Source organism: Astyanax mexicanus, chromosome 16, assembly GCF_023375975.1.
Source record: "Astyanax mexicanus isolate ESR-SI-001 chromosome 16, AstMex3_surface, whole genome shotgun sequence".
Taxonomy (NCBI): domain Eukaryota; kingdom Metazoa; phylum Chordata; class Actinopteri; order Characiformes; family Acestrorhamphidae; genus Astyanax; species Astyanax mexicanus.
The window spans coordinates 8,293,926-8,313,757 of record NC_064423.1 but is presented as its reverse complement, the minus strand read 5'-3'; the positions used below and the strand labels follow the sequence as shown (position 1 = coordinate 8,313,757).

The window sequence follows — 19,832 nt, the reverse complement described above, 5'->3', positions numbered from 1 at the left end:
GCCGCTTCCCCCACACTGTTCTTCTCTAAAACTACAGAGCACAGTGCAGCTTCCTGAAGACCAGCCTCACTGAAAAACCCTAAACCTCAGCTGGGATACAGACGCTGGGACAGGTTCAGCTTCATCTAATAATAATGAACATGTGTATTTCCTGTTTACCCATTAAATATGATCAACAACGGTTGACTGGCACCAAACCACTAAGCCAGAAAACAGCAAAGCATGAATAAATTTAATTTCCGCTCTGTAATGGCTTTAAGGTCAACTGTTTACAGACCCATGCCTTATATACTTATTGCATTTTAATCTTTTAATGTTTACTTGCTGTTTGAAGTAACTTGCAGCACCTGCTAATGATACAAAAAGATTTAAAATGGCAATGGATTAAACAAATTAATCTGATTAATCACAATGAATCACATTTTTTTTTTCTTCTTCAGACTAAAGCATTTAATAATGGATTTTTACACTGCCTGGCCAAAAGAAAGGCAACACCTGGATTTAACTAAGTAAATGATGTGGGGTTGCTGCAGTCGGTCAGGTCTAGAATGATAACTACCTAAATATACTGAATATTGACCAGGTTATTCCATCAATGGATTTTTTCTTTCCTGATGGCACGGCCATATTCCAAGATTATAATGTCAGGATTCATGGGGCTGGAATTGTGAAAGAGTGGTTCAGGGAGCATGAGATCATCATTTTCACACATGAATTGTTCACACCTCAGAGTCCAGACCTTAATCCCATTGAAAATCTTTGGGATGTGCTGGAGAAGACTTTGTGCAGCAGTCAGACTCAATGCAAGATCTTGGTGAAACAATGCCACAATGAATGCATGCCGCAATCAAAGCTAAAATCGGTCCTGTAACAGTTTAACGAAAAGCTTCAACGTATGCATGTGTTAATTCTGACAGCACTAAAAACAAACAAGTATAAAGCTCCCCAGCACTGGGCTGTGGGGTTCTTTTGGGATGAGCAGGAGTGGCAGAACTAATAATCACTCTTGTTACTTTAGGGCTGAATGCAATCAAATCCTCCTCACAATTCCAGTATTTAGGGTAAAGCCCTCTCAGCAGAGGTTTGTTGACGGTGGAGTGGGTGCCTCTGTGTCTATGTTACCTTCTGGCTCTCTCTCTTTATTTAGGCTGTTTTATTCAGATTAGTCACACTCTGATAATCTGATCACATTTTCTGTTCTCCATAAATCCAATCAGAACTAATTGCATCTCTCTACCATCCTCCGAATTACCGACTGCCCACCTGTTCATCCTGACACTGATTGACGTTTGATTGGCAGGCTCTCCTGTCACTGTCCAGCAGCTGCCACCTGCCTGGGACTAGCTGCCAACCCACTAACTATACTAGATCTACAGGGACTATAGCTAGCATTTTATAATTGCTTCAATTGTATTACTATTAAGTATTTCCTTTATTTTTGCATTTTTGTCATACATACATTTTTTCAGATAATTAAACACACTTTAATATTAGACAAATATAACCTGAGTAAATATAAAAGCAATTTTTAAATGTGGATTTCATTTATTAATGGAAAAACTATCCAAACTAATCTAGCCCTGTTTGAAAAAAGTGTTTGCCCCCCATAAATTAATGGAAATGGAAAGCTGAGTTCGGTTTCACTACTAACCACAACCAGGCCTGATTACTGCCAAATATGTAGAATCAAGAAATCACCTAAATAGAACCTGTCTGACAACAAAAGCAGAATAAAAAAACAATTAAATCTGAAGAAATTCAAAAACAGCTGAAAACTCATCGATCAGTCTTGGATAGATTACAAAGTTATTTCTAAAGCTTTGGGCCTCCAGCAAATCACAGTAAAAGCTATTATTCACAAATGAAGAAAACATGGAACACTGGTGAACCTTCCCAGGAGTGGCCGTCCAACCACAATTATTCCAAAAGGGCATGAACAATTGAACAACTCATCCAGAAGGTCACAAAAGAACCCAAAACGACATTTAAAGAACTGCAGGTCCTACTTGCCAGAGTAAAGGTCAGTGTTAAACATTCAAAAAGTCCATCTCTGAATGGTTTAAAAAAAAAACAATATGAGGGTTTTGGGCTTTACTCACCGAAATAAACAGTTTTCAGGAGAGAAATCTCTGTAGATTAACATCTAGCGCTTGTTTGACTCAGCAGCGAGACCTGCTGAATCAAAAGAAAAAAACTATAGTATTTTCATATATATATTTAATTTCTCTTGTACCAACAAAACGTGTATAGCATATATCACATAACAATGACTCAGTGGCAGCAAAACGCCTGAACAATGCATGGCCTAAAACATTTTACCTACATTTATATGAATTTATTAATGTTTAAAATGTGGTCTGTAAGGTCTTTGATTTGCATTTATGTATGAAATGTGCTGTAAAAATAAAGATTATAATTATTATTATAGTTTTATGACGTTTAATTTTGCTTATAAGCTGAAACTAAACTTTTACACTGTACAAAGTTGGCTTACTTTTCGAATGTTTCACTCCACCTTAAATAGTGCAGCAGTTCCATTCTGGCGTTTGCGTTTAAGGTGGAACTGAGAAATGGGAGACACGCCAACAGCTCTGTTAGAGAGGAAAAGCTGAAAACAAGCGTATTTATCGTGAACAGGGCGACCGTACAGCTCATAAACACTGAAACAATCCACCTTAAAACAAACACACACACACACACACACACACACACACACACACACACACACACACACACACACGGGGAGCCTCCCCCTCTCCTGGAGCTCAGTTGGTACGGCCCACAGCGCTGCTGCTCGGCAGGCTGGCCGGACTGGGGGAGAGAGTGTGAGAGTGTGTGCTGGGCAGAGTGAGAGGAGGAGTGTGAGAGTGAGTGAGTGTGTGAGTGAGAGAGAGGAGTGAGAGAACTTCGCTCGAGACTTCTTCTTCTTCTTCGCAGTGAAAGAAAAGGGGAATACACGCGCTCGGGGCTCGAGCCATGATGTGAGGCGCGCGCACACCGGGGGGGCTCCACTTCTTTTGATGTTGTTGTTGTTTGCGGCGCGAGCTTTTGCAGAAGCGCTATAGAAAGAGAGAGGGAGAGAAAGAGAAGGAGACCGCTCACACCATGCAGCCTGCAGCTCTCTCCACCACCCTAACTCTACTGCTCCTCCTGCTACAGCTGCTGCTCTGCGCGCGCGGTGAGTTCACCAACTGATTTAAAGGTTCTGCTGCCATGCAGTATAGGAGCTGCACGCAGAGCAGGGTTTCACTAATATATAAATACACACTAACATGTACACAAACACGCGCTGTGAAACACACACTAGTTGCACAGGCTGGAGCAGAGCTGGTATAATAATGTTAGTATGGACACTTACTACTCAAACACACACCTACTCAAAACACACAGGCTTCTAAAGGTTAATTCTACCTACTACAGTCACTTTTCTGTACTTTCTCTGTTTAATTGTTAGTTATGTTTATGGTTTTACATTCTATTCTATCTTGTTTTATCTTGTTTTTAATATTTGTGTGTAATATATATATATATATATATATATATATATATATATATATATATATATATATATATATATATATACTTTCTCTCTCACTCTTACTTACTTTTCCGTTCTGTCTACATACAGCTCTGGAAAAAAAAATCACTTAATTTTTTGAATCAGTTTCTCTGATTTTGCTGTTTATAGGTTTATGTTTGAGTAAAGTGATCATTGTTTTTTTATTCTAAAAACTACAGACAACCTTTCTTCCAAATTCCAAATAAAAATATTGTCAATTAGAGCTTTCAGATCTCAAATAATGCAAAGAAAACAAGTTAATGTTCATGAACTGTTAAGAGTTCCGAAATCATTATTTGGTGGAATAACCCTGGTTTTTAATCACAGTTTCCATGCATGTTCTTGGCATGTTCTCCACCAGTCTTACACCCTGCTTTTTGGTAACTTTATGACACTCAGCCTGGTTTTATGGCTTGTGATCATCCATCTTTTTCTTTATTATATTCCAGAGCTTTTCAATTTGGTAAAGTCAAAGAAACTCATCATTTTTAAGTGGTCTCTTTTTTTCCCCCGAGCTGTATTGTTAACTATGTTTTCCAATCACTGCACTCAGCTCTGTCATTAGAGCGCTCCACGCCTGGAGCTCAGAGTTGCAGGTTCTGAAGGCTGTGTGTGTGTGTGTGTGTGTGTGGTGAAATGTTGTTGTGGATGCTGGTTTTATTGGTGTGTTACAGTGTTTGGGCTTGTTTGGTTTTTCCATGCGTGTCAGACCTGCTGGCAGAACCTCAGTGCTCATGCTCTACTGTCTGTTTGATGGTATTAATGCTGAAAATCAGTAAATCTTTAAAATACGGCATGATCTGATGATATGAGATGATGTTTAAGTTTGCATTGTTGGCGTATACACGCTTCTGCTCATCTGGTTGAGCTTGGTTTGGTGTTTTTGGTTCTTCTTTTAAAGTGAGTTTAGAGGCGTAGGTCACCCTGGCAGAGCGCATATTTCAGGAATGAACACATTCAGAGTCTTTTGATGTGAATTGATTTGTTTTAAAAATGCAAACAATACTACAAACCAGATATAGACATTGTATTTATTGTCCAACCATTTAAACACGTCAGTGAACCAAAGCAAGTCTTCTAAGTTATATGTATGTAATGTTGATTATGGTATTTTAATCGTATGTAAATTGTAAAAAAAATATACATATATGTTCAAAAACTAATGTAAAAAAGTGTCTGAGTCATCAGGGGACAAAATGTAAGCATTTGGTGTAATAACTGAATGTACTGGAACTTTTACAGCTAGAAACATTGCCTTCAGACACCTGGTTTCCATTCATTTACAGTGTGAACAAATCTGACTGTGTAGTTTCTCTGGAGCGGAGCGTTTCAAACTAAACCATAGGAGCTTGTTTTCTTAATATTCTTTTTTTTTATCTCAAACTCATCTACGTTTGTATTTATCAGTAGTCTGTGTCTATAAATGAATTACAATAACAGCAATTAATGTGTCTATATTCTGCAGGTTATAAATGACTATGTACAAAAATGTGTGACTACAAAATTAAAAGCTAAGAGTTTCAGAGTGTACTGTACTGAAACACAATGTGTTTGGAACAGGAATGCACACATTCATAAACATCTAACCCAAGTAGGTTGTACATTTATATTCCATATAAATATAATTCAGCACTTTGTTGGAATATAACCAGAGATACTGCGTCACTAATCGCTAATAGTACCAGCAGAGGGGGTTAAACTTCTCTAATATAGGTGCTGTTACTCTTTAAACAACTAAAATAAAGTGATAACCTACATAAAAGTGCTATTAACCTAGAGATGGGGAGTGTAACGAAATATTATTGTGTGTTGTGTTAAATGTTGCGTAACATGCCTAACAGGCACACAGAGTAGCTCTTTTATTACAGAGAGCGTAATTAACACTGTTTAATTGAAATTGAAATTAGCAGTATTTGAAGTTCTGTTGCAAATGCAACAGAACTTCAAATACTGCTAATTTCAATTTCTGTGTCTGCAAATGACAATGCATATCATACATATAATCAAACTGTCTATATGTATTGTGATATTCTGTTTTCTGCATATTGCCCATCCCTCACTTTGAACAATCAAAAACAGACCACATTATGTAGCACTGAGCATCCTCTAGATCTGCAGTGGAGCATCTTATTCCATTCAGCTATTCCATACTGCTATTATTATTCTGACCAAACAGGTTTGGTGTGAAAGCAGCCTGAGGCTAGATTATTTGGGATCTGTTTGGATCCTTTTGCTGTAAAATGAAACATTGCAAATCTATAGTGAGAGGAGTGAGCTAAAGGGCTGAACCAACAGAACACAAACAACTAAAACCCTGAAATGAGAATCAGGAGATAAATGTTAATGAATAAAATGGATGTGAGAACCATGTGGACTCCTTTTTTCTCACTAACACACAGGAGTGCAAAATATTGGCATTGGAACATGTAATATGTCTTAATTTGTACTTAAATATTGAAATTATCCTAAAGTCCTAACTTATTTGTAACTCAGTAAACATTAATACTGTATTAATCATGCAGTAAGTTTTTCTGATCAGGTTTTCTGAAGTGTTTTAAAAAGACAATAGTTGTAATTAGAAGCACAGACAGAAAGCATCTCTGCTTGGTGAAATAATGGCTGGGGCCTCACACACAAGGATGTGTATGAACCTTTTAAAAGAGAGAGTTCTATACAGCTCCAAACAGAGGCCTATTATTACTGTGTGGATCCGTTTTTTGCTCACATTGTAAGAAACTTGGATTGGATTGAAATTAAATGAACACGAATGGCAGGACTGTTGTATTGGGTTCTATTGTCTGGAGATGCTGTGCTCTGCAGACTGTTCCAAGGCCCTATTAAGAGAGCCACATGTGTGAGGGACTGTGCAGCGAGCTCAAACTCCCTTCAAATAGCCTAATTACTTCTCTTTATGATGGCCTTTGTTAAGGAGCATGCACAATTTGCTTTAATTCAGTTACATTGCTCTTGTGGTCTCAGCATTCCTATGATGCTCGACGAGCCGATCTGTTGCCGCAGAAGTGCACGGATTATTAAGTCGCCCTCGTGCAGATCTGGACCCGAGCTGAAACGGACTGGACTGGACTAGAGTCTCTTCAGCAGTGATTCAGCTGCGTTTTGTACCGAGTTGGCAGAGTTTGGCGGCAGTTGGACGATGTTTAAAGAGTTCAGCATGTTGGTAGGCATGGGTTTGTAATGGACCCAAATGCTCCCTTGCGGCGGCTTTTCTGCTGTTCGAACAGACGGGTCGCTGATGAACATGCTCCTTAAAGATTGCAAAGACACAAGTCGCTATTAAACTCGTGACAAGTGACAGTTTAAGACACTTTGTTCCAGTTGTGTCAAACAAAACTATGGCTTTTTTTTTTATTTAGCTTCTGAGGTCTAATTAAAGCTCCCAGGACAGTTTTCTTCATCATGATGAGGAGTTTGCTTGTGTTTGGGACTGAAATTATTCTAGCTCTTTCTTTAACAATACCAGTACCAATGACCAATGTACCAAATTCCAGGTGTGAGCCAATAGGACTATTGGGAAATTTTATGGTTTTGTAGTTGTAAAGAAGTGAATTGTAGGAATGTCCTGATGGAAGCCAATACCATAGTATATTTTATTTAATGCATCAGATACAGTTTGGGCTGTTTTATACCTGATTCAGTTCTGATCCTTTGTTTTTACCACTGTGTAAAGGTAGACTCCTCTCAGTCTTTTCAGAAGGTAACAAAGCACTCTAGAGTCCGTTTAGAGTCCTCAGTGACTGTATGTTTATTTTTTACAGTGCAGCATTAAAATCTAACATACTTTTGGGTGTTTTAAAAGCTTTGACTGCTTTTCTTACTTTTTCTCCAGGCTTTTGTCTGTTGTTTTGTCATTGAGTGGGAACACTATCACCACGTCTTTACTCGTAAATTATGACTGGCTAAAAATTAAACTTGAGCAGGGATTAGGCTCCGTTTCAACACTGGGAGAACCATTCTCCTTTCTTTGGTTCTAAATGAGCACAACTGCTAATACACCTTTTACTGTAGAAACCCAAATCCTATTACTTTTAATTCACTATTAAACCTTCACTATTCACTATTAGAACTTTTCTTTCACATATGTAAGTCCTAGTTGTTTAAAGGAACTAGGAGCTAAATGGTCAAGGTGGTCAGTCAGGCTGGGTTATAAAATTTTAAACACTATCAAATAACTTTTTTTTTTTAGTTGCCAACTAAATACATCCTCAATAATGTCCTATTATTCTGTATAAACTAAAACTAACACTGTTATTAACCATATTATTTGTAGAAACAGTAAAAAACAGTGTGAAGCTACACCAGCCCGAGATCTACACCGTTCCCCAAAGATCTGCCAGGGGGCCAGAAAATAACCCATGGAGAAGAATGTCTGTAAGAAGCTGCAACACGCATCAAAAATAACCCAGGGTTTGATGCAGCTGTTCCACTGGGAAATCCCGCGATGAACCACACTGTTGCGGTTAATTTTCTCCGGTTCCCAGGTGAATGTATCTCCAGCCTCCACTATGAATAGAAATGTCAAAACGGCATGAAAGCAGCGCGGATGTAACAGCAATAAAACAGCCGGAGTGATGAACTCCAACGTGAAGTGTCCTCATCTGCACACATCCCAAACGCTCCACCGCTGAAATCCACTTACAGTGATATTTCTGTGAATACGGGGTTCTCTACCTGTAAAAAAATACGCTGCTTAGCTAAAAAGAAATAGTAGAAGCCTGAATAATCTTGTGTTTATGGAGAACAGTGAGTCATTAGAGATTATTGAACAGCTCCACACGCATGCAGACTCCTACTAATACAGTGTAAATATGCTTAAATTGTTTGTTAGCTACATTAGCCTCGTAGCTCCAGTGCTAAACCTGAAGAAAAAACCTGAAAATTTCGGACACTGAACATGCCCTGGCTGATGGACTGTATTTGTGATTGATTAAATGAAGGTATTTCAGGTGTATTAAAATGTAGTCTGCTGAAAGAATAAGAGGGTTGAAAGAAATATGATATTAGCAGGTGCTTATAGCGGTAGCTATTAGCTTTTAGCCCTGAGTTGTAGTTTGTTGCTATACTTACAGATAGTCCAGTCCTGGTGCTTACTGTAATACATCATACACATCAAACATACTATAAGTTGCACTTAAAATACTTTAATTTTCCCAAAAATCTACCATTCACCTTTTCAGGTATGAATTCTACCAGTCAGGTATTAAGGAGTAGTAAAGCCACTCAACTAAAGTACAGCGTAATAAGGGTGAGTTTTCAGTAAAGTTTCTCCAAAACTAAGGCTGGGTGCAGCAGCATTCACTTCTAACTGCTAGCTCTTCCACCGAGTATATCGGACTGTAGTCTGCGTGTTTACCCTGTTAAAACAAGCTGTGTGAGACGAACCGCTAGCTGATAGTGCCCTGGCTTATCAGAACAGTCAGAGTTCTGCTAGCACTGCAGTTAGTGGCTAAAATGCTAATGCTGCTGCACCCAGCCTTAATGCTGGAGAAACTAAAATATTGGAAATCTTAAACAAAAGCGTTTTACTCAGTCAAGAAATCTGTGTAGATTAACATTCGGAGCTTGTTTGATTTTTTTTTTTTTTTTTTTTTTTTAAGAATTACAATTTTGTTTACTTATGCGCTTCTCCCAGGGAAACATGGCTACACCCTTGTTCCTTACTAGTGTCACTTTAAATGGGCCTTATAATCCGCATGCACCTTATGTATGAACATAGACCAAAAAAATAGACATTCATTGGTTGTGCACCTTTTATAGTTAGGTTGCCTACTGTACATTTTGATCAGAATGTATTGCTTAAAATATCTTAGCAACAGATTTGTTTTAAACCTTTAGTGAAACTCCCCCTATAGTCGAGTGTTCATTAACAGAATGCACAGTTTACCACCGCGACAGACCTCGAATCAGTATATCACCTACAATAAACTAAAGGATATATTCCCTGAAGCACTGATCAAGTTCTTGTCAATCACTTGACTAAATGTATCAACACATCAAAGGTAATTGGTATGTCAGTATTGTGCAGCTGTAAGGATGTGCATGTTTTCCTTTCCAAAGGTGTTAATCACCCTGATTTATGGGCGTTGTTGAGGAAAGAGTGATGCAAATTGGCCGTAAAAAAGCCAAATGTTAGTAACACTTGACCTCATTTGAAGCCTGTGTGTGAGCTTAGGTGGACAGGAGTGACCTGGTGTTTGAAGCTTACTGGGATTTTGTTTTGCAGTGAGTGTTTGAATGTGTGTTATATTCTCCAGTATATAAATTTTGTGTGTGTGTGTGTGTGTGTGTGTGTTGTAGTAGTAAAGCTGGTTAGGCAGGTATCAGTGTATGCTCTGTGACCCCGGGGGAAAAGCAGCAGTGGCCATTTGATCCCTCTTTCTGCTCCGGAGTGATGGCTGACCATTATTTCACACCTGGCTGTGCTAACGGGTGTCGCTGCTCTCTGTTCTCCTGCTTTTAAAGCCGTCAGTGTAGATTTCGACAGTTCAGAGCTGATTTTTTTTTTTATTTTCAACAACAAGCTGAAACCCTTAATTCTGTCGAGTGTATTTTCTGATGTTTTTCTCTACTTATTTAATTATATCCCTTTGTAATGTGTTTATTTAATGCTGAAAAGCATGTGAAGTCGGTTTATGAGCAGAAGGCACCCTTGGTGGCTGTGAGGAACTGGAGGGATTAATTACATTATAAGGCCGTAAGGCCGTCCTTGTGCTGTGCCCTATAAATCGTCCAGAGGCAGAAGAGGAGACCCACTCTTGTTAGTATAATTCCCCCCCCCCCCCCCCCCCCCCCATTCAAACCAGCTCTGGGGTGTGTTCTGAGAGAAAGCAGTGAACTGCAGCGGCTCTAGCTTCAGATCGGTGTGTGTTCCGTATTCAGCAGCAGTGTGTTGGGTGAATAAAATTAAATTAAATTCCATTTATGTGACTGTATTTTGTTAGAGCATTTGATCAGGGTCAGCTTTCACAGGCTTCTGTTTTATGGACCAGATGGTCATCTTGACATAAGCATTAATATCATAGCGAGTCTGCATGCATCAGCAGATGTAGCTCGTTGCAGAGATATTGAGGTAGTCGTAGCATACTTTTAAAGCGGCTGTCCGTATTTTTTTGTTTCTAAACTGGAAGCAGAAGGATTTCTGAGTGGAGAAGAATGTGGATAAAATATTGTGTTTAATGGTACCAGTGTGCTGGAACGACCATCTCTGCTAAGCTAAATATATTAATTAAAAAAACTGAAGAGTCGGGTCACTTTTTGCTAAAGTTCTTTTGGCCACGTCACGCATCTTTACGTACTTACGTCACATGTACAGCCTCTAAAAGAGGATTCGGCTCAGTTTTACAGAACGCGAGCGGCTGGTGGAGCAGTGGAGACTTCAGAAGAGGAGCTCAGTAGCTCATTCACCATTCACCAGCTCATAGTAAACCAAAGAAATGATGAAGTGCAGTTTTTAACTGAGTTCTCTCTCTCTCTTTCTCTCTGTCTCTCTCTCTCTGACTGAACATAACCTGGAATCGAGTTAATCAACTCATCCGCTCTCTTCCAGTTTCAAATGAGTCTTCTGCATGTTTTAAGTGCAATTACCCATTCTCACCAGAGAGAGCCCTCAATCACAAAACTTATAGACATCAGTTTTAATTAGAAAAAAAAATGTGCATGCTGTTTACTTGAAAAGAAAATGCTTTATAATATTCATATCATCCATATGCCCATTCTGACAGATCGTAATACACTACAGAAAACATCGGGTGCCCTCTGTAATTTTTTTTATAATCATAAAATCTACGCAGTTGTTCTGACAGACTGTAATACAAGACAAGGAGCGTATTTCCTGTCATGCAAGACCAGCCATCCATCTGTTTGTATAAGGAGAAACATATTTTAAATCACTGATAAATCTGATAAAACACTCATGAACAGTGTATAGTGTTCAACTCAATAAAAAAAAACACAAAACTTTGTCGGCAGGTTATGGCTACTGCGCCTGCGCATATCTCCAAATGCAAGGGGGGCTTCCTCGCCAGCCCACTGCTCTCCTCTGCTCTCTGCACAACCATAAAAATGATTGGCTGTTTTTGCTGAAGGGCAGGACTTTATCCTTGAATGGGAGCTATGATTAGCATTACGAGAAATCCCATTCATATAGCGGTCAGTGGCTTGTCAACTCATTAATGGTCTCTCTGGTTGTGCACAAATCTAGTTGTAAACAACTATCACTACAAATCGCACAAACCTGCAATCATCTGCACTGAGAACTGAGAGGCAGTATAGCACCAGTACTCTAGCATCAAGTGTGTGTGTGTAAATGTGTGTGTGTGTGTGTGTGTGTCAGGTGATAGCAGTAAACAAGGCTTGCTGAATGGGTGTCCACAGGCTGGAGACAAGGAGTCTGCAGAAGTGAGGCAAAAGGAGCACATGCTTTCTTGCATTTATTCATGCATTCACTTTCATTCTCAAATGCACGCACTTACCCACACATCAGGGCTCACTTTGGAAGGAAGGACATGAGCCAGCAACCAGGAGGTTATGGGTTAGGGTTAAGGCTTCTTCTGATGTCAATTCTGATGTCAATTATGTCATTTTTGAGTATCGTAACGATATTAAACCCTGAAATATTGTGCCCTACTAAAAATTCACACTGTTCTTATTTCCCATTATATATCTACTACAAACAGATTATATCTGTTCAGTATAATTAATTTTACTTCAATCCTGGATGCAGTAATAAAATAAAATGTCCATTTTGTTGCAGTAGTGTATTCTTTACATTTTTTTTTTCTGTTCAGTGTTTTGTCATATCGCTAAAAGTATAGTCATCATGAAAATACCATGAAAATATGCATATTTGATGCTGTATATTGATAATGTAGGATTTAACACAATATGGATATTTTTCCCACTCCAACTGTAGACATCCAGTATGACCAGGCCTGTACATTATCATGGCCAAAACAAATGCAACTTGTTAAGAGATGGAAAACCAGCTAGTTTCCCAGTATAGATTATGCTTTTATGTGGGTGATCAGTTTTCCAACCATCTTGACTAAAACAACAATCTTAAAAAAACATTTTAGATCATCCGAAACCAGTTTAGATCATCCGAAACCAGTTTAGATCATCCGAAACCAGCTTAGATCATCCGAAACCAGCTTAGATCATCCGAAACCAGCTTAGATCATCCGAAACCAGCTTAGACCATCCGAAACCATCTTAGATCATCCGAAACCATCTTAGATCATCCTAAACCAGCTTAGATCATCCGAAACCAGTTTAGACCATCCGAATCCAGCTTAGATCATCCGAAACCAGCTTAGACCATCCGAATCCAGCTTAGACCATCCGAATCCAGCTTAGATCATCCGAAACCAGTTTAGATCATCCGAAACCAGTTTAGATCATCCGAAACCAGCTTAGACCATCCAAAACCAGTTTAGATCATCCGCAACCATCTTAGACCATCCGAAACCATCTTAGATCATCCGAAACCAGCTTAGATCATCTGAAACCATCTTAGATGATCCGAAACCATCTTAGATCATCCGAATCCAGCTTAGATCATCCGAATCCAGCTTAGATCATCCGAATCCAGCTTAGATCATCCGAATCCAGCTTAGATCATCCGAAACCAGCTTAGATCATCCGAAACCAGCTTAGACCATCCCAAAAAACAACCTTAGACCATCCGAAACCAGTTTAGACCATCCGAAACCAGCTTAGACCAACCGAAACCAGCTTAGACCATCCGAAACCAGCTTAGACCATCCAAAAAAACAACCTTAGACCATCGGAAACCAGCTTAGATCATCCGAAACCAGCTTAGATCATCCGAAACCAGCTTAGATCATCCGAAACCAGTCGGAGGCAGAAGCTGTTATTGAGCTGTATGAATCAGCAGAGGTATTTCTTTACTATCAGATTGATAAATTGTGATTAGTGTAGAGAATCTACATTAGCAAACAGTTGGTACAACCCTGTCGCACGTGAAGGTGAAGCTGGTGCTCCTCTCTGAGTGAATTCTCCAGCTCACTGTTTCCCATGTCTGTGATTAGCATGGCTGGCATGTGCTCGGCTCTGAATGACGCATTTTTCTCCTGCTTGCTCCTCTCTCCTCCGCTGAGGGATGGGTATTGTCTGGGTCGAGTGGTGCTGAAAATTAAATTATGAACCCCCCCGCCAGCAGTGGATGAAGACATCAGTGTGTGTTTGGTTGGGAGTGCGCGGCGCGGCGCTGGTGGTGAAGCTCGGTGGCTCCGGCTCTACTGTGTGCAGTTTTATTATCACAGCCGAAAGAAAACAGCAGTCTCGTTTCACACAAACCAGTCATTCATCCATCCAGCCATCCTCCCTTTCTCTCCCTCGCTCTTCTTAGAAAGAATGACACAAGATTCATCAACTTGACTTCATCACTCCTTCAGAGATAACCTGCGACTCAACTCTGCTCTGTTACTCAGAGATTTAGGAAGATACTTGCAGCCTAAATATAATGACATTACAGTACGGGTGGGCGATATGGCCCTAAAATAATATCACGATATTTCATGGTATTTTCATGATAACAGTACTCTTGGCGATATAAATTATTATTATTTTTTTTCAAGAATACTCTACTGCAACAAAATGAAAATTTTATTTTATTATTGCATGTTATTTATGTCACACCTCTGCCTGAGATATTAAAAAATACAAGAATTTGATCACATTTGTAATAAAAGTCAATGATCCAGAATGACATGATACTAATAATAATGCACTCCGAATATCTCCATATATCCAGGATTAAAATAAAATAAATGATACTGGACAGAAATAATCTGTATCTAGTAGATATATAATGGGAAATGAGAACAGTGTGATTTTTCTTTTGCTAAAAACAGTAAAAAAAAAAAAATAGTACCCTGATGTGATAATTAGGGGTGGGTGATATGGCACCATATTTTTAGGGTATAATATCGTTCACAATATTCAAAAATAGGTACCACTTTAAAATAAGACTACCTTTATAAAGGATTTATGAATGATTTACAACTAGTTTATTAATGGTTACTAATTAGGTTGTAAATGCCTTAAAAATCATTAATAATCAGTTATAACACATACGTAGGAAGGGCAACAATATAGATGGTTGTGGGTTCACTATTTGGCAAATAACAGCTCATTGTTGCCCTTTCTACGTATGTGTTATAACTGATTATTAATGATTTTAAAGGCAGTTACAACCTAATTAGTAACCATTAATAAACTAACTGTAAACCATTTATAAACTCTTTATAAAGGTAGCCTTATTTTAAAGTGGTACCCAAAAATGTTGCCGATATCGCGTACGATACGATATGGCACATCCCTACATTAAAGTGATAATTACTTTAAGATAAGTATAAAGAGATATAGAAAGATATGCAAGATGTATATAAAGATTATGTGTTTCAGTATGTATATCTGTGCAGCGTGAAGCTGCTTTAACACAGAACGCTGAAAAACATTTGCTGCTGTGCTTCCAAAAAGTATTTTCTTCGGGACGTGCAGTGCAGATGTATTAAGCAGAGTCACACGACTGTGAGCAGTGAACGCTGCACACACTGTGCTCTTAGTGTGTAAACAGCATGGAGCAGCAGAGACAGCGTTCGCTCATAGCAGTATATTATCTGACTAATATATCAGATTAAACTGCGCCATATCAGCAGTTTAGCGTAATATAAAAAGAAGCATATTTGATAGCTGGATCGGATCTAGACCAGATCATGTTCTCACTACAAGCGAAACTCTCCAGAAAAAATGTACATATGTAAATATGTATGTATGTACCAACACAAACCTTACTGCAAATACTGTAGTAGCTAGTACATTTTGAAAGTTTTTGAAGTTTTCTCCTTGTACACCTGAGGTATATTTGGTTTTCAGTGAGGTGGGACTGGATTAAAACGAGCCCTTTTCTGATTGGCTGCCCCATATTGTGCCTCATTTTAACACCACAAGTTTAACGGTCAGTGGTGGCTCCGCTCTGTGGTTAGAGTTCTGGGTTGCACGGTTGTGGGTTTGATGCCTGGCTTCACTAAGCTGCTACTTTTGGATTTTTGAGCGAGGCTTTTTACCCTCTCTGTTGCAGGGTGTGCTGCAGCATGGCTGACCCTGCACTCTGACCCTGCCCTTCACAGTCAGGATGGATATATATATATATATATATATATATATAGAGAAACCTAATTTCACTGTACTCTACTGTACTCTACTGTACTGTATTGTACATGGGTATGAGTGTAGCAACAGTTAGGGAAAACATGTTACAGTAGGAGAAACTGAGGGAGCAATGGTATATTTTGATAAATGAATCGCTCATTTTGGTGAAATGTACTTTATTAGTACATTTAGACGTTTGACAGAAAAAGCAGATTTGTCTCCACCCCTTCTGTAAACGTTTATTCCTGCTTGTGTGTTTCAGCACTAGCAGTCTTGTTCATTAGCAACCGGCTGAATTCTGCTCTTCCTGGAAGGCCTCTAGATGCTAGGCTGTTTAGCGACGAGTGTGTAAGGCATTTTTATTTACTGCCTGCATTGTTTTTTAATGGACTCTCAGTTCTCTCTCCTGGCTGCCTGGCTTTTTCTCTCGCTCCCTCTCTCTCTTTCTCTCGCTCATTCTTTCCATCAAAGGCTTGCTTTGGCCTTGGCCTGGAAATCCCACTCTTGCTCATCCATGTCACGTCCCTCCACTGCCACAACAACACACACACACTCACACTCACAACAACACACACTCACACTCACACTCACAGCAACACACATTCAGATCCCCTCACCGGCCTGCGTGCACTAAAACCAACCATGGGGCCCCAGCAACAAGCTCCATTAAGAAAACAATATGAGGCTCCAATAGGCCCTTGAAGGCCGGGCATGGAGTAGCAGCGCGTCCGTTTAAAAGGCGTCCGGACTCTAATGAAGTCAGAGAAACTTGAGTGCTCTATTCGCAGCATCTCCTTTCAGCGGTGCCAGTAGGTACAAAGTGTCAAAACAAGCCCTCAGCGTCGGATCTGTGTGCAAATAACGGCTTTTGACCCACTGTAGTGCTCGTTCTCTTCTCTATTAGAGTGCGGGCAGGATTCGCTCGGCAGAAACAATGGCCTTGGGTTGCCACTTCCTCCTCCAGCTTCAAAAGAACGAGGGAGAACCGCTCCTAATTAGAATTACTGGTTTGGGAAGGAGCTGGCGAGGCAGCCCCGGGCTGGAAGTCAGAACGGGATTAGAGTGTTTGCTGTTTGTTCTGGTTTAAAGGCTTTTCTTCTCCAGGTCTGAAAAAACATGTCTGAGGGAAAAGAAAGTTTTGGAGAACAGTGTGACCACAAAGATGAGTCTGACCTTTAGGAGTAAACCTTCAGACGTAGTTTGTTGACCATACAGGAGTGCACTCTCTACAAATTAATGGTTCTGTAGAATATTAAAAAGATTCTTCAACTAGTGTGAGCTAATCAGAGAAGTACAGAACTACCTATGTTTTATGGAGGCTGCTTGATTTTACCTAAAAGAGTCATTTAACCAAACAAAGAACTGTTTAACAAGTTGAGATGGGTCTATAAAGAAGCATCACCATGTAGGGCTGCAACGATTCATCGATATAATCGACAATGACTATTATTTAAATTTGTCGACTATGAATTTCATTGTCAAGCAATTGTTAATTTGTAACAGTACAGCAGTACACGTACACGTGTACACGTTTTGTGCTGGGCACAAAAGCGCAGTGGGAGATGGGTAAATGGTTGGCTCACACAGTTTACAATCAACTCCAGAAGTGCTCAATCACAAGAGAATACATATTTAATCACTAAATATCAGTACTTTCCACGTTTAAATAACATTCAGATTAGTGCTGGGCGATATGGGAAACATGGGAAACATCATATGGATTTTTTTATATCACGATATGATATATCATATATAAAATAGATCATGATATACCACATTTGAGTATGTTTTCAGTTATTTTTCAAAGAAAAATGACAAAATATCATTGCTTACTTTTTTTACAACTTTATTTCAAAGTGACAAACCCAATTTTCACAAATGAGAATTACTACCTTTTATTGCAGCAATATATATGTATGAAATGAAAACAGATGAGGTAGATGCAGTAGCTAATTTTTTCAAAATTATACAGGTATTTAAATTGAGTTATCAAAATAAACTCAATTAACATTTTTTTTAAAGTGTCCGTCAAATAACATAAAGCAGCGCCATGTCGCAAAACCACATTATGAAGCTTTTTTTTTTGCGAAAGATTACTTTATTATCACTTATACAAACCAAGTTTGTGCAAAGTGACCACGCCAATATATATATTTGCATGAATAATAGATGAAATTACTGTAGAAACGATAGGGACGATAGAAGGTAAGTAGCACGATAAACACTATTGTCCCCACAATATTTATCATCATATCGCACAGCACTAATTTAGATATTTAAATGCCATTTAAATCTCATGTTCTGCTGTTTCTATCGTTTTTAGTAATGACAGAAATAATCGTTGACTAATCGTCGAATCGAATAAAAAAAAAAGAATAGTCATATTAGTCGACTACCAAAATAATCATCAGTTGCAGCCCTATCACCATGTAGTAAAAACCCTGCAGACCATGTTCTGCTGCTAGATGTTTTTAGATCAAGTAAAATAGTTAGCCGAAGCCGACCATCCAGGTAAAAAAAGAAACAGTTGGTTTGCTGGTTATGCTGGTTTAAAAAAAAAAAGCATCACTATTAATACAGTAAAGTGATTATGTAATATGAATGGGTTGTATTGCTGCTCTGCGTTTATAAGGGTGTAGGAGCTGTGTGCCCTGATGTAGTGCTTCTCCATTAAAATGCCTGTAAGTGGTTCTGATATTCAGTTTGTCTCCAGTGTTTTAAAACACATGCTCTCTCTTCTGCTAACGACTCTCAGAGCTGCTGGAAACCTCCTTGACTCCGTGCTTTTGTTCAGAATGGAGTGCTGTGGACTTGAATGCCCAAAACAGCAGTATATCACTTGACCTGTCCACAATCAATCTGAGAACAGAAGAGGGAACGCTGTAAATCTCCCCTACCTCGGCTCCCTCAGGCTGCTTTCCGCTAGCGCTAAGAGCTAGCGCTCTTCATCCTGAGAAAGCGAGCGTGTTTACGGTGGCGCTGGAGCTGCGCTGAATGTGATTAGCGTGGAGAATAATCTGTTTTAAAAGGTAGAAACTCTATTAGTAAGAATGTTTAGACTAAAACAGCAGCCTGGTGTTTATCTCCTCTCAGAAAGTGCTAGCATGCATGTGCATGTTTCTGCTAGTGTTGCTGTTGTTGTGAAATGCTGTGTGAATTAGCGGGTGAACGCTTTACAACAGAATTAATCAACTGCTTAAACCTTTAGTTGGTCATTTAACACTCTGAGGTCTCTGAGGTTTGCTTCTTTAATTTTAGCACTTAGCTACGTAGCTATGAGACTAATGTAAAAGAATTGAAGCTTATACTATCAGTTAGCATGGTGCTAACAGCATGTCTAAATCATCACATGCCCTCTTCAAGTCTGGAGGTGTTCAATATTTTCTTATAGACTCGCTTATGTGGTTTCTGAAACTGTTTGAATTAGGCATGTACCTTATTGTATCGTACACAATAATATCGCCAACATTTTTTAATATTGTAAACAATATTATACCCTGAAATATCGTGCCATATCACACACCCCTAGTTATCACATCAGGGTACTACTTTTTTTGCTGTTTTTAGCAAAAGAAAAATTCACACTGTTCTCATTATATATCTACTAGAGACTAGATATTATATCTGTCCAGTATCATTTATTTTACTTTAATTCTAGATATATGGAGATATATAATAACTTGTGTTGCAGTAGTGTATTTCTGAAATATATATATATATATATTTTTTTTTTTATTCAGTGTTTTGTCATATCGCCAAGAGTATCGTTATCACAAAAATATCATGAAATATCGTGATAGTATTGTAGGGCCATATCATCCAACCGCTAGTTTAAATCATAGTCATATATAAACATAAACTAAAGTGTCTGTTATTCAGCACCACCAGAATAAAGCAATATGAACCAGAATATATTATGTGTTAATCAGTAGTATGCGGATATGCTATTTAGCCACCACCGCACAAGACCTGGACCAGTGCATAAACTAGTATGTGCTTTTCAGTGAGTATAAAACAACATAGTCCTTAATAAATAATCATTAAAGTTATTCATCCAAATTTGTTTTTGTGCTTAAATCAT

At 38.8% G+C, this 19,832-nt stretch overlaps 1 protein-coding gene and 1 long non-coding RNA gene across 4 annotated transcripts in view; one reads left to right on the top strand and one right to left on the bottom strand.

Annotated features, from left to right (window-relative positions):
• LOC125782217 (uncharacterized) overlaps positions 1 to 19,832 on the bottom strand; it is a 530,592-nt gene that overhangs the window by 256,139 nt on the left and 254,621 nt on the right. The window lies entirely within an intron of this gene.
• Positions 2,804 to 19,832, top strand: part of lrp4 (low density lipoprotein receptor-related protein 4) — a 166,240-nt gene continuing 149,211 nt past the window's right edge. For all 3 annotated transcript variants that reach the window (XM_049465642.1, XM_049465641.1, XM_049465643.1), the window contains exon 1: positions 2,804 to 3,178. In XM_049465642.1, coding sequence (XP_049321599.1) covers positions 3,106 to 3,178 — 73 coding nt within the window. In that variant the 5' untranslated portion in view covers positions 2,804 to 3,105. The remainder of the gene's footprint in view (positions 3,179 to 19,832) is intronic.